Raw genomic sequence first — 23,892 nt, forward strand, 5'->3', positions numbered from 1 at the left:
TGTCAGACAGGCACCTGCATAATAACTTCCCCAATGAATGGCGCAGATCGAGATCTTTCTTTGTGACAACTTTCAGCCAAACTCAGTTATTTCTTGACGGTTTCGTCCTATGAAATTTTCTGAAAGCAATAAAACTTCAGACTCTGGCATCTCTTGAATAGGTGTGATAATCAGATGTACTATTTTTTTGTCGGATTCTCGGCCCGGCTTTGCTTTGTGAATGAGGGCGCAGGAAAAACTTGAATCGGCACACTCACGAAAAGTGCACCAGCACCGCTGGGGTAGACTCGTCGGAAGTACCGCTGAAACTAAGAGCCCGGCTTGCGCGGCTTTGCTTTCGAATTAATTCGGCTTCGCCTAGTTTCCCCCTTCTTACTGTGGGCAGATCAACAAGTTCAGACGAATCATAGAATCGAGAAGGACTTGTGTATATAAGATGGGAGTGAAGGATGTCGGAGAAGGTATTTTTTTAAAATTCAATTTCAAGTGCATCTTTTCTTTCAAAATTAACAAATTCACAATGTGACTGACACAATCATGACAATGTGAATGAAAATATGAAATTGAAAGTTGACTTATTTAGAAGAACAATCATGGTGTTGATGATCTGTCATGTGTACATTTACATTTCGAGAACAGGTGTATAATGTAACTAATGATTAATTTCAATTATTTGAATTATTGGTTTGGTTTAAAGACTTGGACTCTAGTCTAGGTCTAACTTGTTAGAGTCTAGTTTAAAATGAAATGGTAATTTTCAGACTTTCAATTTCTTTAAAAAAGATATGTATTGCGGATTTGCTTGTTAATGATTCATTTTACTCCTAGCTCCTTTCTCATTTTCTATGATCAAAGATGTTTAGGGATCTATCTCAAAAGACATTACAGTGACATGCACTTTAAAGAGAAAGTTGAGTTCTGGGAAGAGGTGAAAAATAATTTGTGAGCATTACTCATTCTTATTATGCAAGTGTCGAAGAACATCAGTTAAGACATGTTCCCTGAAAAGCATGGCTCTTCAAATGCCTTCATATTCTAAATATGCATGTAACATCGTAAAAATCGGGGGCCGGCTTTTTACGCCACGTGTTCGTGTAGTCCCATATACATCTTTCTGTGCAAGGGTTTGTAACTTTACCAAGACTTGGCCACATTTCTGATCATTTTGATGATTCCAGAACCTTGCAATACACACAAATTCTTATATGCTAGATGATCAACCTTTTCTGGTCGGTTCCACACCGTTTCTTTCACAATGCAATCGCATGACCAGAACTCAACTTCATCTTTAAATTTATGTAAAATGTGTTTGCACTGCAGTGTTTATGAAATGCCTCTTAATCATGTTGATAGGTAATGGCAATGCAGATGGCAAGTACTTTCTCACCTTTGCATGTTTTGTTTGTAGCATTTCATTTGAAGAGGACCAAATGATTTACTCTTAGAAAACTATGCCCAACCTAGCTAGGAATTTATTGAAAACACTTGTTTTTACCACATTATTCTGTTGGATGCAATTTGGGTTTTTCACACAGTGCACCTTTTCCCTTCATTACAGGTAAAATTAAATATGAATGGAGACAGACAGATGAAGATATTTACATTGATTTTGATGTGAATGGGAAGATCAAGAAAGAGGACGTTGAACTCAGACTTGATGACAGTGGCAAGACCTGTGTTTGCAACGTGTGTTTTAAAGGTAACCCAGTTAGTCTATGAAAGTTGTGTTGGCAGAGTTTACCTTAACATTCATATTTTAGTTTTTGTCCATCATGAAAAATATTAATTTTTCCTTCTACCAGCATATCTATTGTTGATTGATACCGCATTTATTGATGTGCTTTTGTCAGGAAATTGCAGACATGCAGGCTTGAAAGAATGTTCCATTTCAAATCATGAAGAAAGTTAAAAAATTTAGTTTCCATAGCAATATGATATTCCCAGATAGTTATGAATACCGGTAAGAAAATTCTCCTAGCCAAAATTTTGCAAAAATCCAAAAAATTCGTAAATTTTAAAAATATTTTATCATTGCAATTAATTTATACATTTTTGTACCATGAATATGAATTAATGTTGTACACTTGATTAATGGGTACTTGAAGTCAAGTGCACTGCCTTTATTGTTATATATTGGATTGTGAACTCTTTTATAGATGGCAGTAAGTGGGTCTGCTCACTTCAGCACCTGGTCCTCAAGTCTTCTGCTGGTGTTAAGGTGAAAGATGGAGCACTTATAGTTCATCTACAGAAGAAAGAGAAATTCAAGCAATGGAAACAATTGGGAGTAAGTAGCACCAAACCTGTTCTCTCTACAAGCAAATACTTGGAGAGTGCATGAGTTTGGACAAATACAATAGGCAATCCTTCTATTAAAAAATGTGCACAATCTTATTTTTAAAGTTCATTTGAACAATAAGTAATTTTTTTCTTCTTCTTTTCAACAATTTCTTTCATTATGAAGCTGAACACAATTTTACACTAATTCAATTGACTGAGATATAAAAATCCAGAAGAAATTATTTCTACATATTGAAACACACAACATTCCAAATTCCATTAGTAATTTTATTACAAACAATATGCTGTTGATTGAAACCTACATCTGAAATGAAATTTATTTTTGTATTTCTTCTGATAGCAATTGTATTACCAGACCCTGTCGATCATTTGAAATGATATTCATCCTTACTATGCAAAAATAAAGCAAAGAACTCTAATTAGTTACTACCCATGTTATTATGTTAATTTTCTTAATGACACAGTGCAATCATGTATTCATAGCATTCTTCTTGCAGTTTCATAACAGATAGAATCTGGCCACTAACAATAAAGTATTTTTATTTTTAGGATTGTGCTTTCACAAAAGCAAAGCAAGAGAAAGGTATCTCCAATGCGGCAAATGAGAAGGGAAATCCCAAAGAAGGAACCTCAGTGGTCAGAGATGGAGAGGGTGACGGCCAGAAGGATGAAATAGAGGAATATGTGGTGAACCATGTCAAACATAGTTTCTTTCCGAGAGTAAGTCTTCTCTTTGGTCTTCTTTTCATTCATAGCTATCGGTATTCCTCAGAATTTTAAACTATAGGAGCATATATATATATATATATATTCAGAAAAATTATTTCATATATTTCATGATGATTTACTGTACAATATTTATTTCTGTTTTAATGAAATAGAGAGTAATGTTGGAAATTACCTTTTGTATTCTCACAGAAAATAGATTTCTCATAGGATTAGCCTGATGTTTCCATCGTAAGCTACTTCAGAGCTTGTTCAAGTTTGTAATTCATGCACTCTTATCCTGTTCCTAGAATAAAAACTGGCCCATTAATGATTAAAACAAATCCATATTCATTGAAAATGAACCGTTTCAAATGCCTGCTTACAGGATATCTCTAATACTTTGTCCATGGTTTGTATCTACAGCAAGACCTGAAAGTTATCTACTTCCATGTGTATGTGAAAAAGATCAGACGGGACTCTGTCAATGTCACCTTCACAGAAAATGAAATATGCATCAAATTCAAGACCAGGTAAGAAATTGATCTTTGATGTGCCATCTTGAACCGAAATGTTGAAATATGTGCTTTTGAAGTGTAGACCCTTTTAACATATAAGTTATTTTTGTGTATCAATGTTGCCTAGTTTTACTATTGAGTAAAAATGTTAGTATTATCTAAATTCAGATATACTGAATTTAGATTCACAAAACAGCAAAGTGAACTACAAGTTTATTGTTTTGGATATCAAACTCTTGTGAGTCTTGAAATATCTACTTTAATTTCATGCTTTGAAGATTTTAAGCCTGATGACTATACTGAGGTTAGGCCATTGCATGAATGATTTTAGTCAAAACTACTGAAAAGGAGAAACTTGTGAGAGTTGTAAATCAGCACTTATTTTAAAGCTAGAATACCTCTGACTGGTCTCCATGATTGTTAAATTGTAATATCTTTGATAGATAGTTTGCTAAATTTGGTTGCACTTGTCAAATCAATACATGGATTCACAGCCTACTCCATGTACCAGATTTTTTTTTTCATGCAAAGCTCTGTGAAGAGACTATAGTGGTGATTTCTACATCCAGTGGAATCTTGATAAGAATAATTGATTTGATTAATTTTTTTCATCAAGTGGACTCTTCAAGTATTAGTACCAAATTTAGAATAAAAACTTGTTGATTGAATTTTAGATACATTATCATCTCATTGCTCAATATGTCTTTGCTTTCAGCGATAATCAATTCCTTCAGATGAATTCTGGAAGTACATCAGACACTTTGTTTTGTTGGAGAATTAGACCATGGTAAGATACCCTCACTGCATAACTCAGATTATAGACTAGCGTTGTCGGTGTCCTTTGATAATAATTATAATAATAATGATAATAATAACATTTCTAAGCGATTTACAATTTAACCTTCGCATCCTACTGGGTACACACTTAACGACTGGCTGCAGTTATTGGTAAATGTAGATTAATGTCATGCAAAAGAACGTCCGTGCTATGGCGGGACTTGATCAGTGAATCAAGTGATCCACATCTGCAACGATTCACTCAACCACGGGACCTGTTATACCTCTCATTGTGACATGAACCTCACATGTTATTACAATTTAAAAAAAGCTAAAAGCAGCTACAAGATAAATGAAGGTAGCTTTAAAGAATATCATTTCCCTTTGCCTGAACAGCATAATACATTCTAGCATTTAATTGGGATCCCTGGGTATGTCTAGAAGATCAAATGCATATTTTGTTTGAAAAAAATAAATCACAATCTTTAGCTTCAGAGTGTATAGACATGTATAGGTGTTGTGGTTTAGTGGAAAAATCAGCAGATTGTGGATCACAGAGTTTACTGTAGCACTGATGTCCTTTGGCAAGACATTTATCTACAATTGCAGAACTCAACCAGGGTGAGGTAAATGGGTACGTGACAGGAATTAATTCCTTGAAATGCTAGAGCGCCATTGCAGCAGCCAAGCCAAAGCCAGGGTAATGATCATGGGGTACCAGGAGTGTCAAATCTGACAGACGTGAGCGCTATACAAGAACCCACTATGAATTATTTTTAATTTAAATATTAGATATATTGCAATGGTGCATTCTCTTCAAATTTACACCAAACATACATTTTATTGCAGATTTTTCTTTGTTTGCATTCCATCTGTACCGAACACCAACATACCACAAGAAATTAAAAAGATAAAAAAATGAATAAATTAAAAATTAAAAAGCAGTGGGTTAAATAAGATGGGGTAATAACTTTCAAAGTTTGTTGGAAGCACATAGAGGCATTTTATCACATTATGATATGCGCTTTTCATAAAGAGAATATTATTATCAGGTTTTATATTTAAATTTTACTCTGTCTGCAGGAGGCCCATTGATCCTGAAGGCTGCCATCACAAGGTGACGAAGAGTAATCTAGAAATTAACATCACCGCACAAAAAGCAGAGAAATGGAAGGCCCTTGAATGCTCAACTAAAGGTAAAGGTTCATCAAGGTGGTCCACAAACAAAACTTGGAACATGTAAATTTGGAACGTTTATTGAGTTATGAACTGATGTATTTGAAGCACAAAGACCCATGAGACCTGGGACCCGTTTCACAAAGCCTTTTTTCAATGACAATTGACAAAATCAGTGACAAATCTGTTGATAACCAGTTAGAAGCAAGGATTTCAGTAGCTTAAACAAAAGTGTCATTTGTCACCGATGATAAGTTTTGTGAAACACCCCCCTGGATCCAAGACTTGCTTGAGAGCCCTGAGGTTCTTAGATTCACTCCAATGCAATCTGAGCCATAATTTGAAGCATTTTTAAACACATTTCATGACCAATATTTCATTAATTATGAAAATGATCCTGATTTGGAACATGTGCAATCAATATTCAAATCTGTAGCTGATTTTGAAACTTGTTCATTTAAAAGTCCAACCTATTTTGCTGTTACATGTTGTTTAAACCCCTTGTGAACCACCCTGGGTTTACACATGTTGTCATGGTCATCATTAAATATATGTAACATTTCAATTCAACTGCATATTTGTACAACTGTGAATTGGATATATTTGGACATTAAGGAATTATTCATGCTGCATGCTTGGAAAACTTATCGTATCCAAAAAATGTGACAGAGTGACAGTTGTATGCAGAATAATCAATGCAATTCTTCAAATTGTCTTTACCTGCAGAATCTGGAGATGGCTCTAGGGGCAGGGCTGCGTCTCAGGGTGACTGGGTACCCCTGTCCTCCTCCCAGACAGCCACGCCTCAGCGTGCCAAGGAATCAGCTGAAATCACTAAAGATGCAGGCTCTGAGAAGGAGAACCTGAGAGGTGCCGTAGGGGGAGCCAAGTCAGTGGAGATCAAGGAGAATGTAACAAGGACCAAGGTAAATGGTGTTGCAGCGGTGCACGAAACGTCGTGATCTTTTAGATTCCTTGTTGACCATTATACATTGCGAGACAAATTGTCACTAACAATATTATTTTCAATACTACATCCGCAATGAGTAATATATTTAGCACTAAGGTAAATCATTGTGTGTCTTATAATTGTGCGACAAACCTCTGGTGGCAGTTGCTCCTTGTAGTAATTCAACATTTTCTCTGCAACGTTTGCTGTGAGCTTTATGTCAGCAATGATATAGGGTTGGGTTTGCAGGGGAGTCTTAGGTTAGGTGTAGGGTCAGGATTACATGTAGTGTTTGGTTCAGGGTTGGGGTTAGGAATTAGGAACGGATAGAACATTAGCCATGTATCAATAATGTCATACAGTCAAATGTTGAACTTTTTATAGCAGTTGCATTCTTAACTGCAACTCAACTTTGACCCAACACTTTACCTAAACCGTAATCGTAACCTCTATTACCTAAGACCAATTCTAACCCAAGCCCTGACACCATATCTTTTACCGAACTAAGACCCGAAGTAGATGTCACTAGAGCATACGTTAGATCTCAGGGTCTTATAAAACATCAAGGTTAATACATGATAAAGGATGTGGTTTAGCACTGGAAAACTAAAAAACGGCTATAAAATGAGATAAAAATGGGTTTGATACTCCCTTTAAGGAACACATTCTTTTTTTTTTTAATTCAGCAAGTATTTCCTCAATGTTTTTCGGTCATTGTTCGCCCATAAGTAAGTGTTGTTCTTACTTCTCCCAGAAACCCACGTGCACAGTACCGCCGTTGAGTTTAGGGAAGCAGACTCCATCCTTGCCAGCCGAGCCTACACCATCCCTTCATTACGGGTACTGTGGACTTGATAACCTTGGTAACACCTGCTTCATGAACAGTGTTCTTCAGGTCCTGGCCAACACAAGAGAACTCAAAGACTTCATGTTAGGTCAGTCATGTACAAGCTACTTCTAACCTTTTTTAAACCAAATTCTAGCAAGTATTTTTATAAGGGGGCTTAAACATACTATGCCAGATTTATGATTGATTTAATCACATTCCTGTAGTCGGCATTCCCAAGCCATGATGCCATATGAAATGTTTGTATCCTAGTCAATCCATGTTAGTCACATGAGCTGCAGTGTAATAATGCAGAGTCCCTGCAGCCTGAGGATTGTTATTTGGCAAGGCAGTCATATTTCTGCAAATGGCATAAACCACTTTTAGGATTCAATTATTAGGTGATATGAATTTTTCGTTAATTTGGATCACATACAAATATCATTCGTTTCTGGTCTTACATTATTCAGAAACACATTAACATGTAGAAAAGGGACACCAACTATCCATCTCCTATCATGCTCTTTAGAAGTACAGAAGGTTGCATGTGGAGAAAAAGAAATTTTAAGAGAGCAGTTTATTTTAGCAGTTGCAAGAGAATTAGAGAAGTTATGTGTCCACTATGTTAGTTGTATCTTAATATGGTATCTGAAATATACACTACCTCTCGTGCTTTGACATCATAATGTAATGAATTTATTGTTGTTTTACTATTGAATAGGAGCCGACTTCAAGAATGAGATCAATCGGGACAATCCCCTGGGTAGTGGAGGTCACCTGGTTCTCTCCTTTGCTGTCTTGATGAGGAGGCTATGGGGAGGTCAACATAAATCCATCGCTCCCTCAAAACTCAAGGTACAAACAAGTTTTCAAAGTCATCCATTGTGCTACAACTCGTACCTACAATTATATACGGTAGACAAAACAAGCAAACCTTACCTGATTTTTTGTAGAGAGTCCATCAATCTCTAAAGCTAAATCTGGGCCCATTGCATAAAACTTAACATTGATGGTGACTTTGCCATCAATTGCAACTACAATGTACCATGGTAACATGGCTCAACAGCCAATCAAAATCAAGGTGTCCATAGTAGTTACCATTGGTGGCAAAGTTACCATCAATGTTAAGTTTTTTCCAACGGGGTCCTAATGTTTATATTTGGTTGTAAATCCCATTAATCAGGCATAGTTTGGTGTCAATTTATTACAGAAAATGTATCACCAGGTTTTATTATTAATTTGAATTATCAACCAACAGTTTATTTTTTTTTTTTTGACTGCTTGAGTATGTAGATCATGGATGAAATATCAAACAAGAGAAGTGCAGAATCATTGGACCATGGAAAGGGTTATTTTCATTGAGAAATATATATATATATATATAAGTAAAGATTTATGATCAGATGTCAGCAACAAAAATAGTTAAGAACAAAGATAATGATAATTGAAATGAGCTCAACAAGTTCTCAACTTATTGTCAAATTGACTTATTGCCTTGTATCCTACAAGTTCACTTCTCGGGGGTTGCAGCTTGGGGTATTCAAATTTAATTTACTCTTTGAACTGTATAAGCCATTCATATCAGTGCCACTGTCTTTTATTAAGCAGATGAATATTGACAAGTACTTTATACTTTGTGACTTGTTTCCCAGTCCATTATATCAGCCAAGGCCAGTCAGTTCATGGGGTTTGCTCAGCATGATGCACAGGAATTCATGGCTTTTCTCTTGGATGGACTTCATGAGGTTAGTATGTAGTGAATCAGCTTTCATCACAGGAGGGACCCTTGGTGCAACATTAATGTACTAAAAAAACGAGGATCCAAAATGGGTTGAAAAATCATTGAGGTTATTCTATAGAAACTACACACATACATATAATGAACTTGATGATAATATTTAGAACTGTCACTTGCATTTGTTTTTAGTTTTAAATCAGAAAGTGCTCCTTTATTGCAAATAATGCAATCCGTAAAGTCTAGTAAAACAAACAAATATGTACTCAATAATGGAATGGATTTTTTTGTTGAAATGCAATAAAAGCTAACAATTTTGGCAAGAAGATTTAATATATGATATATGATCCAGTAATCACATCAACTTCTTATTGACTCTGCTTAAGTAAGAGATAGAAATACTGTTGTATGTTATCTTATAATGGTGATCCTTTTTTTGTTGTATACAGGACATCAACAGAATCCGTAAAAAGCCATACACTCAAACAATTGATTCTGATGGAAGGCACGATGAGGTACGTATATTAATTTGACTTAGATAGTTTAACAAGTAATTGTAATCTTGTCTGCCCATGAATAGAAAGCGTTTTTTGCACCAGAATGGCAGAAGATAGAGTGAAATGGAGAGATGTTGCAATCAACCTCTGAACCGAGAGAAGATACTTAGATAGATAGAATGGATTCAATTCGGTATCTGAAAATAGTATTTATTGGTATTAAATTTTTGAAGTGGTTATGGAAGACTTAATGAATCCATTTAAACATGTACAGTGTGTAAAAAGACAACATGTTTATAAAAAACACATTTTAAGATTTTTTTTTTTTTTTTTTTTTTTGAGGGGGGGGGGGGGGTGATACGGCACATTCATTAAATAAGAATATTTACACCTGTAACTATTTATTAATTTTGTATGATGAAATTGTGGTTCATGCTCTTTGCCATTTTGTTGTTGTTGACATTTATACATTCCGTTATATATATTTTATATTTTGGGAGGATAAAAAAAAGGAGTGAGATCTAAGGTCCATGGTCCATAGCAGGCCAGACCACAAGACAACTTGTTGATGGTGGCCATTTTCTCCCTTGAGTGGTCTTTCTATACAGGCTTTAACTGTACTTGGTTCATTTTTGTCATTCACTAGGTCGTTGCAGATGAGGCATGGAAGACGCACAGGAGAAGAAATGATTCCTTCATTGTTGACTTGTTTCAAGGACAATACAAGTCCAAACTTGTCTGCCCAGGATGTAACAAGGTAAGTGGAAGGAAATTTTGCTTCACATATCAACATTACCCTCCCCCCCCCCCCCCTCCTAAAAGAAAAAACAAGTACAAGTACTCCATGGACACGTAAACTATTTAAGGTCAATTATCCCCAGATGATTTCACCTTCTAGAAAACTACCCCCTTAAGGAAACTTCCCACCTAAAGTGATTACCCCTTTTTTCAAGGGGGAAGGGGTTATGGGGGTTAATAATCGACTTCGGGTAAGAGTTGTCATAGGTAAGGGAGTAGGTGTCCTAGAATCAAGACCCTTATCTTGTGACCACTTACCAGTAAGAAAGTTTCAGTCATATACAAGTTGATCTCAAAGTCTGTAATAATGTAATTTATCTAATGTGATATACAAGGGTGCTTCAAACCCACTTTCCAGCCTGTTCCTCTTCAAATTTAAGACACAGATGGCCAGGGGGTTGCCTGTAAAAGCAATCTTCCTCTTGGAACATGATCACATGCAATTCTATTGAAATGATTATCCTTGGTATCAGAGAATGGTTTTCAAAATATTATTTCATCATGTCCAATTTCTATTTTTCCACGACGATTCTTTTCTTTCCCCAGGTTTCAATAACCTTTGACCCCTTCATGCACCTGTCCATGCCACTCCCGAAGAAGAAGCGTCACTTCCCCGTCTACTTCTTCTCCCGGGATTGCAATCAACGACCGGTCAAGTACGTGCTCTCTCTCGGCTCGGACGCTACGGTCCACGATCTGACTGTCCAGGTGGGTCAGATGGCGGGGGTCAATGCTGCCAATTTGAGGGTCTTTGAGGTCCATCGGAGCTGCATCCATAAGGTCTTTTCCCGAAGGAGCACACTGTCGGGCATGTCTTTCAATGACATCATCTTTGTGTAAGTAGTGAAGTGTTTAATCTTTAAAGATGCATTGGAAAACGGGATGACTGTTAACGCTATGTCTTATCTATAGATTGCAGTTAGATATATTATGTTTTAAGCTGCTGCAGTTGCCACTGTCAAATTCAACATTTTGCTTTGTTTTTGTTTATGCCATGCTTGCTCCCTTTTCACCCTATATATAAACACCTTGCAAATAGATTTGTATTGAATAGCAAATCATAGAGTTTGTTCATTCCTTTTTGTTGCTGGTATGTAGAGGGAAACTATGGATGATGTTTTTAGGATGAAGAACAGGGGACATAGTAAAACAACAGTTTTAGAATTGGGCCATCTTGTACTTGACATCATGTCTAAGCCCAATCACTTTCGTTCCGGCCTTTTATCCAGTATCACCCAGTCCCTCTAATTGGACAAGGTGTAGGTATTCCTATTGCTTATGTACAATATCTATCATTCAATTAATCAATCAATCAATGGCTTTCACAGAGATTACACCTTTGCATAATTCTTTTTTCCCTCTAGGCATGAAGTCTTGTCGCCAGCCATGGCAGGAGAGAGTGTTGTAGAGCTGTCTGTTATTCAGGTATATTATCCTTTACATACTTGTTACTCAAGTGTTATTACCTTTTGCTGAATGTACTAGATGAAAGTGATGGAATTCAGACATCCATAGTTATGGCCCTCAAAATTGTCTTGATTGATGTTTATCAATCATAGTTCTAATCAATTTTTCTATTTGTCACTTGTAACATGAAATGATTGATTGTCGGAATATGGCTAGACTTCTGTGATACCTGTACAATATTATGATCTATTAAAAGTAGATGCTCTTTTCAATTTTTTGATAGAAGACATGTATCTCTAAAGTTTACTTCTGCTTGTTCTATTTATCACTTTCATGGAATAACAAGTGATTGAGTTTAAGAATATAGCCAATGCTCACTGAATGAAACAAATCCTTCAGCAGCAGACTTTGATTTCTACTAGCTTTGTGTTGTGCATTCATGTTATGATTTCCTTTGATTTCCAATTTCACTCCAATTGATTTGTCAAATACTCCCTGATGATTAGAACACAGTGATTGATTGAATGTTATGATCTCCCTCCACAGCGTATGTTGATGCCGCCTGCCCTTCTCCACTGTTCCCACTGTAAGAAAAGCTGTGAGAAAGGCAGAAGCCTCAAGAGATGCACCAAGTGTTACCGGGTAGCATACTGCGATCAGTAAGATTGGATTAGATTGAATTAGAATGAATTTTAATTCATTTAACAATAGATGTTTATTTGTGATGGAATGATACTAATCATTATCATTTTTATGCCTCCGCCACCGAAGGTGGTGCCGGAGGCATCATGTTTTCGGGTTGTCCGTCCCGTTTGACCGTTATCACAATATCTCAAGAACCATTTAAGATTTAAACTTAAGACTCGGGAATAGTATTTATCACCATAGGAAGACGATCTGATTAGATTTTGGAGTACGTAGGTCAAAGGTCACAGGTCACAGAGGTCAACTTATGAAATTCCTTGTATTGAGTTTGTTAGCGCGATATCTCAAGAACCATTTGAGATTTATAATTCAAACTTAAGGATAGTATGTATCACCATAGGAAGACGATCTGATTAGATTTTGGAGCACGTATGTCAAAGGTCAAGGGTCACAGGTCAACTTATGAAATTCCATACATTGAGATTGTTATCATGATATCTCAAGAACCACTGGAGATTTAAACTTCAAACTTAGTGATAGTGTGTATCACTATAGGAAAACAATCTGATTACATTTTGGAGCACGTAGGTCAAAGGTCAAGGGTCATAGAGGTCAACTTATGAAATTCCATACATTGAGATTGTTATCATGATATCTCAAGAACCACTGGAGATGTAAAAACTTCAAACTTAAGGATAGTATGTATCACCATAGGAAGACGATCTGATTAGATTTTGGAGCACATAGGTCAAAGGTCAAGGGTCACAGAGGTCAACTTATGAAATTCCATACATTGAGATTGTTATCATAATATCTCAAGAACCACTGGAGATTTAAACTTCAAACTTAATGATAGTGTGTATCACCATAGGAAGACAATCTGATTAGATTTTGGAGCATGTAGGTCAAAGGTCAAGGGTCACAGAGGTCAACTTATGAAATTCCATACATTGAGATTGTTATCATGATATCTCAAGAACCACTGGAGATTTAAACTCCAAACTTGTTTAAATTGCTCTATGGCGGAGGCATCATTTTCGACTGCGTGCAGTCAAAATTCCATCTAGTTCCCTTTTCTGTACTTCATCGATATATAGAATAATGACCCTTTGCAATTCAGAAATAATTACCCTTTTCCAGCAGGGATTGTTAGTGCAAAATGTCCTACCATGTATCCATTTGCTTCACATAGCAGAGGTATTAATCTGGGCTATCAGAAGACTCTTCTTCTTGTATAAATTACCATCATCACGTTACTAAATGAACATAGAGTTAATGTCTCAACATGAAATACATTTCTTATTTTCATTTGATAACTTAGTTTATAACTTTGTTGATTTATTTCATTATGAAATGACAGTAGTAAGTAATAATGAGGTCAGTACATTGCCTCACATAAATCATTTGACTAAATTATGCCATATTTGATGTAGTCTTCTTTCGTGAATATACATCGTAGCTCAAAGAAGATTTTTGGTTAATTATTCATGTGCTTGAATTCCTCAGAGCTTGTCAGAAGAGCAATTGGAACACGCATAGACCCACGTGTCGTCGTTTCCCAGAACCTGTTGGATGTCCTTTCATCATCAGTCTGCCCAAATCTCATGCCACATATGCCAGGCTTTGCCAGCTTATGGAGTGTTACGCAAGGTATGGGACTATCACAAATCAGATGTGTTTTCCTTATGTGTTATAATCGATTTGTTTGTATTCCATGACATTTCTGTAATATTTTAATGTAAACCCGTTATTTCACCCTTGGATTGTGAAAATGGCATTTTGTAGTTCCTGCCATGATCATCAGTGTTGTTTTCATTCAATTCTTGTAGTCTTTCTTATGACTTGTTATTGTTATTACAATTTTATTGTTTGTGTCATTGATGTTTTAATTTGAAATTATAAGTAGCAGTGTAAATAAAATTGTCATAATCGTCATCATCAGAAAAAAAATGTGTATCATTAGTTAGATAGTTATTTTCCACTATTATCATTATCGGTAGTGTAAACCAGGTAGTTAATTACACACATGCTTCTGTCTTTACATACTGTCTTGCAGGTATTCTACCAATGTGTTTGTACCACCCTTGAAGCCACCGGGCACAGTAAGCAGCCCTGGTAATTCCTCTCATGAGAGCGAACACCCCTCTACCTCAACCGATTCTCAACCTCAGTCCGATGGAGTTGCACCCTCCACTACCACTACCTCTCCAGCAGATGCATCAAGGATTCCTACCACAGAGACAACGATGGATGATGAAGAGATGGGGGATGGACAGGATGGGAAGGAGAGAATGGAGGACATTGGTTTGGAAGACCCCATTCAGTCGGAGGAAATGGGAGATGGGATGATGGAGGGAACGTCTGATAAAGATGAGGCTTTGAGGAAAGGAGAAGGAGGAGGAGGGGGAGGAGACTCTGGAGCAGAGTCCAGAGGAAATTCGTCAGACATGGAAGGAGCTGCAACAGGTAGGAAGAAACCTATTGACCTTTCTGAAAGTTGATAGTTCATTTGTTGAAATGATAGTTCTGTGTAGAGTAGGGCTTCTCAATGTCTGGACGGCCTGGAAGGCTGTGCTATAAAAAAATAATGTTTCAACTATAAAAATTCCCCTTTGATCAGATAAAGATCGAATACATACCCCATTTTCTTCAGGATACAAGTGTCATTGCTGTAAATTTTAGGAGAACAGCAAGAATTTCTTGAACATATGTGCCTTAAATAAACAAACCGATTGAAAACAAAGATTGTGTCTTATACTTTCAACCACTTTAATTGCAATGGTAATGTTCTATTAGATCATAACATTTGATGTTTCTTGTATTATTGTTTGAATCAGCTACGGTGGTAGGGCAACCTCAGACCCAGGAGAGAAAGATGCCTCTGTTCTTCGTCAAGCCTGTCAATCACATAGGCAACAGTATCCCCAGCAAGGAACGGCTCACAGATAAAGGTGGGTTTCTTTAAAGCCCCACTGTACTACTTATAGCTACTTGCGCCCTCTACATAGCAAAAAATGCCTAATTGGTGCCTGTTGGTCCCCCATGATCACCTTTGTTAATTGAGAGCTGATTTGCTGAGATAACCACCTGTCAGTGACCTTGCAGGGACGTCTAATCCCCCTGACCAAACTAGTGCAGATGGGCTTTAAAGGGACTTTGTAACATTGTTCAGATGAGAGATAGTGGTGCTAAGGTAGTGACTTCAATGCTAGATGTACAATTAAAGATAATCTGAAAATTTGAGTGAAAACAAATCATTATTCATGGTACAAATTGGGAAAAACTGATCTGATCGATTCCTTAATTCTCCCAACTATATTATTCTACTTCTATTCTGCTACTTGTCAAAGCCTGTTCAGCATCAAGACAAGGACAATTTAATTACATTTTAGGTGGATGTAAATCGTCACAAAGCGATAAAATGGCTCTACATTCCATTCCAGACAGTGCTGACAGATTTTTATAGCCTGTTTTATGTATTTTTCTCATGGAAAAACGGTTGGGAAAATTCAAAAATGGTTGGGAGAATTTACTGTTAATCACTGTTAGAGGGTGCCTCACATCGACGCCTTCAAAGAAAACCATAGATATCTTTGTGGTTTGAGAATTTGTTCAGGATTTTTTGCATGTCAGAGGGTTAGTATAGTAGAAGGAATATAGTAAGTAACATTTTATACAAAAATTAAGCAATTTTTTTCATCAACCTTCAACAATGTTACCGAGTCACTTTAAAGAGTAGAAAATCTAGATATCAATGAATATCAACTAATAAAGACATACTAAAGCTTTTGTCTTGCACTCTTCAGAGTATATCATACGAATGGACAGAAAATCACACAATATAAGCAGAAGCTAAAGGAACAAAGCACATGAAAAAAATAACGGCTGTGATCGGTTGCTGGAAAGTAGACGTAATTCCAGCTATTTCATGAATACGGGCTGTAGCAACGCTAGCTGGAATAACATGAAAGTCCTCACAAAATCTTTCTGTCGGCACAAAATAGGGTCAGTGGGCTGAATATATGCAACTTCCAGCATACCAAGATGAGTGAAGTTTCTTATTAGGCTAAGACCTGTGTTCAGTGCATTCCTGATACTTTATTTTGTTAAATCTAGATATGTAACAAACTCCTTGAGGCCAGGGAAATTATTTTGTTATATCGATACCTTGTTTTTAACATAAAATAGTAGCATAGAAAGAAGCCTGATAGGCAAAATTATCTTGCAGAAAAGAGAGTTTATTCATAGTGTTCTTTATAAGTAGGTATTGTATGAGTGCCATTGGTACATAGTGCCTTTCAGATTATTTTTTTGATTTATACACATGTGTGTAAGAGTGCAGATAAATTTTAAATCAAAAATCTTAGCTTGCCCAAATATTTAGATGGTCAGTTTTACAGCAAATTTTCCTGTATTCCTCAAGATATGATATTAGTAGCCTTAGATTTTGAGTTCAGATCTGACGTGGAAATATATTATGTGTAAATGAACTGTGCACAACAAAAGTCTGATGCATATTTACTTAGTTCGGAATTATAAGATAGGAAATATAAAGCATATTACACTTTACCTCATCATAAAAAACAACCCCGCCACAGTTTACTGCTACATACGTGAATGAGGCTATAATGGTAGAAGAGTATAAGTATTGGATTGTGTTTATCTGTTATAGGTGATGTCCCTCTTGATCTGTCTGGTATCATCAGTGTAGCCATGGATTGGAGGAATGATCCCAAACAAGAGAACAACGTCTTGGTGGAGTCAAGGACACTTGTGAGTTTATTCACGATTCATCAACCTGTATCATTTGTTTAAGTACTATTGTACTGTATGTCAGGCTTGCCTCATCAGATACACTGTTTATACCAAACTCAAATTACATAAGAAATAGGTAACAAACATATCATTGTATATAATACAACTTTTCACATCCTTGAATATTAAACAAAAATCATTTACAGTTTTAAAGTTTTCTTTTGTGACTTTATGCATTTATTCTAAGCTGTTGGAAAAACGTATTGGAAATTTCAAGCAAACTGATCATTAAAAGATGATGTTGCTTTTTTGTTTTATATCTTGATGTAATTCTTGAGAATTTTCATTTTGGGGAAAATAGTGTTTGTTTTATTTCAATGGTTATCTTTCTCAAAAAACACTTTTAGCTTTAAAAAAAAGTATAAGTGGGTTAATCGCTTTAGTAGCTCTTCAAGATTTATTGTATGAAATAATGTTGACCTTCAAGTAGGGCAGGCTTTCAGCCTAGATGGATTTCAATGTTTTTTTGCCCTGCTTGGCTTTTACTACTTAACCATCCTTGTAGAGGACATGCCGCTTGAAAACGAAAACAATATCTCCCCCTTGTTTCTTGCAATCTAGGACTATGCAGAAGACGAATCAGTGTGTGGGAAGTCATACGAAGAGACTGAAATCACCTTGGACCAGTGTCTCAAACTGTTCACGGAGCCAGAGAAGCTTGCTCCTGGGGAAGCATGGTGAGAACAAACTCCAAATGTGAAAGGACCACTGCATGTGTTAAATCAGTAATTCCTTCCATATGCAGAAAGATCATCCATCCTGGGGGTGTTTCACAAAAACTAAGATCAACTTTAAGTTGGACTTAACTATGGCAGGCTGTTCATGCCACTGGTTGCTCTCACCATTGGTCTCTCAATTATGATCTTTATATGATATTTTTTCCTTCAATAATGAACTATCAAAAAAGGTAAATTTTGTAGATTTGTGACCACTATTTATATGTCCCGTGAGAAACCAATGCCAGGAATGGTTCGAGGAACTAGTGGCATGAAAAGCCTGCCATAGGTTATTTCAACTTTAGAGTCGATCTTAGTCTTTGTGAAACACTCCCCAGTACATGTAGTTACTTTATTGTATCCCCTGACAGTATGAATGTCCTGATGGTTGGCAGCAATATTTTCTTCATCTGAAAAAGGACCAATCGCTGTGCAGTTGGTTAAGAATTTTCTCTTGCGGGAAAGTGGTTCATTATTGTCAATGTAGGAGTTTTCCCCTTATATCTATCGTTTAATGGCCTTATGGAGTTATGAAGATTGTTTTTCATGTCTCGGAAGCTATGAATTATTTGTGGGGAAAAGTAACTGTCAGCAACAAAGACTCCTGCATGTTCTCTTTGGAACATTCTGGGCCCTACTCTTGAATCATTTTCTTTTCTGCTGCTTTTATTTCAAGAGAGCGTAAGGTGCATCTGTATCTTCCTGACCTTGAACAACAAGCAAACATTAATCACCTCGTGCATTAAACATGATATATGAATGTGGTGTTCAAAGCTAGTTTCACTTCATCGCAGGTATTGTCCCAAGTGCAAGCAACACAGAGAAGCAACCAAACAGATGTTACTATGGCGACTGCCCTCTACTCTCATCATCCAGCTGAAACGGTTCTCCTTTGGTAACATGCTGTGGAGGGACAAGATCAACAAAATGGTTGAATACCCCGTCAGGTAGGTACCCTAGCTCATGCAGCTTTAATAAACCGTTCTTCTTTGGTAACATTCTGTGATAACCCTTACCGTTTAGCTTAAACGGTTCTTCTTTGGTTAACATTCTGTTTTGGAAAAAGATGGTCGAATAGCCAGTTAAGTATGAATTTAAAAAGAATTTAGTATGTCAAGTGAAGATAGGTCAATAACCTACACTCTGCAGAGTTTACAGCTTCTCAAAGGCATCAATGTGTATTTTAGCAGTGAGAACAGGTGATATGTACGAGTCTTTAAAGCATGAGAAACACGTCAAATTACAGATATTCCCACGATCATTTGGACATCTTACATGTTTTGTACCAACAGAAGATTAAAGAGCACCTGCATTGCATAGAAAACAAAATAATGTTGTGTTCTTACAAAAGCATGTTGTGTTCTTACAAAAGCAAGCTAAGATTTCGTTCACAACTTTTTTTTCTTTTTTCTTCCAAATAACCAGAGGCTTGGATCTGTCTCCCTACTGCCATGGTTCCCACGGCACACCTTTGATCTATGACCTCTATGGGGTCATCAACCATCATGGGGGTATTCTGGGAGGTCACTATACGTCCTTCGGTAGACTGGCTTCTACTGCAGACTGGAGTAAGAATGAGCATGGTGAGTAGGGTTGTTACGTCAAAAAATGCTTGCAAGAATTGATTTCACACGTATTTATGTGGTAGTACAATGGTATATTGGTTATTTTAATTATTTATCATTCGCCTGGCTACTGCCACTTCTACGTACATACATGCGCGCCCACAATCACTAAGCATTCTATACACAGTGCGCACGTATTATTGTGAAGCAGTGATTGCATTTGCACTGCTTGCAACATTCACTCGGTGATTCCACTTTTCGCGACAGCAAGTGGGCAGGTTCTCATTTGTCAAAAGTCTCTTACTCATTTGTAATCCTTGTCTATGTCAACAATTGGAATACGTACTTGGTATTTTAATAACCATGCATTATACTGGCACCGTACCACCGTCTTAAAATCAATCAGCCTTCTCGCTCTATGAATACTTCATACCCATTCATTAATTCTCCTGGTAGTTATTCGCGAAAATATCAGCTTTAACAGTAACGTGATAGTACAGTGAAACCTGCATTAGTGACCACCTGTATAGAAAGACCACCAATAGAGACTAGATTTTTTGTGGCTCTTAAACATAGCTATTTCTTAAAACTTATACTACAAGAACCTGTATATCAAACTACTTGTCTATAAAGACCCTTTTCCTTGTTTCCCTAGAATGGTCTTGGTATACAGGTCTGACTATATACCAGATATACTGAAGAATAGGGAGAGATGTAGAATCACTACTCCGTGCAGAAATTCATCTCTTATTTAATCTTAACCGTTGTCCCCTTCTTTAGACTGGAGACTGTTTGACGACAATCATGTGACCACTGTCTCTGAGAAGAACGTGGTGACGCGTTCAGCCTACCTGCTCTTCTACCGCCGTCGTCAGCCCTACACCCCGTACATCTGGCAAGCTCCTGCAGACCCGGAGCCGGAGGAGGAGGAGCCGGAGGTGGAGCCCCAGAGGGAGCCTCAGCAGGAGCATAAGAGTGTGCAGGAGACAGGGGATGAACCAGAGGAGATGGATGACAAGTGAGTTTCATTGTATGGTGCAATATGTGGGAAAATTACCTCCAGGGACCCGTTTCACAAAGCCTTTTTTCAATGACAAATGACAAAAATCAGTGACAAATCTGCTGATAACCAATCAAAATCAAGTATTTCAGTAGCTTATAACAAAGACTGTCATTTGTCACTGATCAAAAGTTTTGTGAAATGGGGCCCTGGATACTCTGATTAATGCATTTGTATGCATAGAAATGACGTTACATGTATATCAGCATGCTATAGAGCAAGGAAATTACTTTTTTATAATTAAACTTGGTTATATCAGGGTTATGAAATGAAGAGGGACTGACAGAATTACTTGTATTTGAATGAGTTTGTTGAAGCCCCACTGTCCTACTTGTAGCTACTTGCTCCCTCTATATAGAAAACTTCCCCAATCGGTGCCTGTTGGTCCCCCATGTTCCTCTTTTTCTTATGTTAGTTGAGAGCTGAGTTAATGAGATAGCCACCTGTGAGTGACCTCGCTGTGTGGCCTAATCCCCTCTGGCCCAGTAGTATTGATGGTCCTTAATACAGTGTTCTCTTAAGGAAGTTTTGCTATTTGCTCAGTGCTATTGATTGGTATATGTGGTCCTGTCTACATTTAAAAGATAAGTCAACAGATATTTCTCTGCATGCATTCTACACAGTTCAGCATAGTCTAATACATGAATATATGGATAATGAGTGATTATTGCAAAACCATTTTATGTACAGTTAACTTTGCATAAGTGGAAGTTTAAGAAGCCAAGTTGAATCAATATTTTTGACCAAACTATTAAAATAAAAAAGTTTGCATAACTCAAACTATTTTTTGTGGTCCCAACAGATTTGACTTATGCAGAGTTAACTGTATATTGATATGAATTTGAATGGGCGTATTTGTTGTAAGATACTCTGTGTTCTACTTGCTACCCTTCCTTATATCTCTTTATTCAGCATTTATTATTTATTAATATACTTAGTGGTTAGCGTAAAGGGAATTTGCTGGTAGTGGCAAACAGCAAATGGTGTGTTGACCTCAAAAGTTCCTGTTTAGCCCATAGAGAACATAAAAAGCCTGTTATGATCAAATACAATGTCTGTATATAGATCAGTCATTTTCAATGAAAGAAAACAAGGCATAGTTTCATGAAACCATAAAAGTTTGACGACATCCCATTGAAACGCGTGTATTGATGGTTTCATGTGTACCGTACAATGCCCTGATCTTTATGATCATCCTGGATGTCCACTTATAGTTCTCTAACTATTTTGAAGAAACAAAAACAGTCTTTGTACTAAAACAATCATGTTTGAATAGAAATCTAGAGAGGTTTAAGTGGACTGTATTTCATTTTGAGAAATGCTTATTGTCATGGGTGGATAGAAGTAGCAAGAATCAGCTGCGTCTCCCTTTTAAAATAATTACAGGATTGCTCACTAACTCACTACCTATAAAGGGATCACACACTTTTTCAAACTATTTGTTTTCTTCCCCAAATGTTTTCGCATCCTCCCCCTCTTAATTAGTATAGTATTCACAAATGGTTCATGTGATATTTCCTCAGGATTAAATGTAAAGTCTGCAATCATACATTATGAACACCAGTTTATCTCAAACAAAGAGTGATCCCCCTCCCCCCTACCCCCTTTGTTTTGACAAGACTAGATTTGTGTCCTGATATTGTATTCATCACATGGTTCATGGTGATATTTCCTCAGGATTATTATGTAAAGCCTTCAAGCAATACATTACTGGTATTTGACTTTAATGAGAGTGATCTTTGTCCACCCCCCTCCCCCCCCCCTTGATTTTACAATACTGGATCTGCCTCTGCAAATGTACATGTACCTATCACATGGTTGGTAATCCCACGGTACCGTAATTCCATAGGATTACATGTAAAGCCTATAATGGTACATTTGTGATTTTATGAGTCCTAAGTACATGTGAATTATAGAGTGATCTTTGGCCTGGGCATCCGTAAACAGGAACACACTTGGAGGTTTCAGGAACCATTATTGTTCAATTTTCGATTTCCTCCTGTGTATTCAATGAACATCCCTTCTTTCCTTCCTCTAAAAGCCTCAGTTGCAGGACAAACTTATATTTATACCAGGCTAGCAGGAAAATGGTAATATATTACCATGTCATGATGAATGCCCATTACTTATGTTTATAGAGAGTCAGACATAGAAGGAAAGTGTATTACTTGATAAATTATAAGAAGCTTTTAAGGCCTTATATTTTACTGTGTTGATGAAAATGCAGCCTGATTGAGTGATTGATTGAGATTCAATATGACAATGTACAACTATACATTTTCTTTTTGTATGGTTTTTAATTTGTTGCAGGTGGTGTTAGTTTTTTTAATTAATGAAGATACTTATCCAATGGTAATGCGGTGGTAGTAGTAGTACTAGTGGTAGAGATGGTGGTGGTATTAGTAGTAATAGTAGTAGACTTTATTAGACAACTGGATAAGCACAAGGCCAATCTGCATCAAGGAATATTGAATTTATGAATTCTTATATGTAACAGCATTGATCATATTAATAATATTTATCAATTTTATAAACCTCTTTGCCCATTTGATCATGATTGTTATCAATGTTTATGATTGTTGCAGGTCATCCACCTGCAGCAGTGAGATGGAGGTCAGTGAGAGAGACCCGTCTGATGCGGCAGGAGTGGAGAGGCCAGGCAAACAGTTCCCTCACCATGACAACCGCTTCTCTGCCTCCTCCCAACCTCCTGCCCCTCTGCAAACATCTTGCGTTGATAAGAGGAGTCGAGATGGAGAGGACATTGGCTACACTGATATGGAGGATATAGACTAGAGCTGGACTCTCGGGGATCAGGAGAGAGAACAGGTACTTTGGTAATTTCATTCATTCTTTTGTTTATTGGTAGGGCACGGCTCAACACTAACAGTGGTCCTGTACACATCGGCCAGGGCATTTCGTCTCCATTCAAGGCCTGCTTTATTCCCCCAAATTGATAAAGCTCAAACAAGGGGGCCTATTGATACAAGCCATACAAGTTTCAATCTGGTCCTCTTTTAAAACAAACCATCAAACTAGTTTAGGCCCTGCATGATGATCTTTATTTTTTGTATGCATGAGTATTATAAAGGGCTTATTGACTTGTTTGAAAATTCTGTAATTGTTCTGTTTTATTCATTTACAGAATTCTTTGTCTAACAACATTTAATTACATCCTGAATTAAATTAATACAAAGCTTAGAAACATCATGCCTGTTGTTTACAAATTTCATTCAATTGTTATGTTCACGGGAACTCTTTTAGAATTTGATGCGGTATAAGTTTGATTTTTCTCTTTGATATTAAAGTCTTTTATTGATATATTTTCAGAGCTCTTTTTCAGTTTACCAGTGCTAATTTGGATATTTTCAGAGCTTAATTACTCACAGCGCCAGTACAGTG

At 36.8% G+C, this 23,892-nt stretch overlaps 1 protein-coding gene across 2 annotated transcripts in view; it reads left to right on the forward strand.

The window, feature by feature from the left end:
* Positions 1-23,892, forward strand: part of LOC100891078 (ubiquitin carboxyl-terminal hydrolase 19) — a 27,856-nt gene continuing 3,964 nt past the window's right edge. Inside the window, exons 1-25 of one of the 2 annotated variants that reach the window (XM_031000366.1) lie at positions 1-461; positions 1,559-1,699; positions 2,157-2,287; positions 2,851-3,021; positions 3,433-3,539; positions 4,240-4,311; positions 5,385-5,497; positions 6,204-6,403; positions 7,181-7,361; positions 7,974-8,107; positions 8,905-8,997; positions 9,437-9,502; positions 10,131-10,241; positions 10,829-11,118; positions 11,647-11,707; positions 12,236-12,348; positions 13,841-13,984; positions 14,391-14,800; positions 15,172-15,285; positions 17,007-17,107; positions 17,711-17,826; positions 18,660-18,812; positions 19,291-19,448; positions 20,211-20,448; positions 23,076-23,327. In XM_031000366.1, coding sequence (XP_030856226.1) covers positions 437-461; positions 1,559-1,699; positions 2,157-2,287; positions 2,851-3,021; positions 3,433-3,539; positions 4,240-4,311; positions 5,385-5,497; positions 6,204-6,403; positions 7,181-7,361; positions 7,974-8,107; positions 8,905-8,997; positions 9,437-9,502; positions 10,131-10,241; positions 10,829-11,118; positions 11,647-11,707; positions 12,236-12,348; positions 13,841-13,984; positions 14,391-14,800; positions 15,172-15,285; positions 17,007-17,107; positions 17,711-17,826; positions 18,660-18,812; positions 19,291-19,448; positions 20,211-20,448; positions 23,076-23,286 — 3,654 coding nt within the window. In that variant the 5' untranslated portion in view covers positions 1-436 and the 3' untranslated portion in view covers positions 23,287-23,327. The remainder of the gene's footprint in view (positions 462-1,558; positions 1,700-2,156; positions 2,288-2,850; positions 3,022-3,432; positions 3,540-4,239; positions 4,312-5,384; positions 5,498-6,203; positions 6,404-7,180; positions 7,362-7,973; positions 8,108-8,904; positions 8,998-9,436; positions 9,503-10,130; positions 10,242-10,828; positions 11,119-11,646; positions 11,708-12,235; positions 12,349-13,840; positions 13,985-14,390; positions 14,801-15,171; positions 15,286-17,006; positions 17,108-17,710; positions 17,827-18,659; positions 18,813-19,290; positions 19,449-20,210; positions 20,449-23,075; positions 23,328-23,892) is intronic. The other variant, XM_031000365.1, reaches the window with a different exon arrangement.

The sequence above is a fragment of the Strongylocentrotus purpuratus genome, unplaced genomic scaffold (assembly GCF_000002235.5).
Source record: "Strongylocentrotus purpuratus isolate Spur 01 unplaced genomic scaffold, Spur_5.0 spur5_scaffold_6, whole genome shotgun sequence".
NCBI classification, from domain to species: Eukaryota; Metazoa; Echinodermata; class Echinoidea; order Camarodonta; family Strongylocentrotidae; genus Strongylocentrotus; species Strongylocentrotus purpuratus.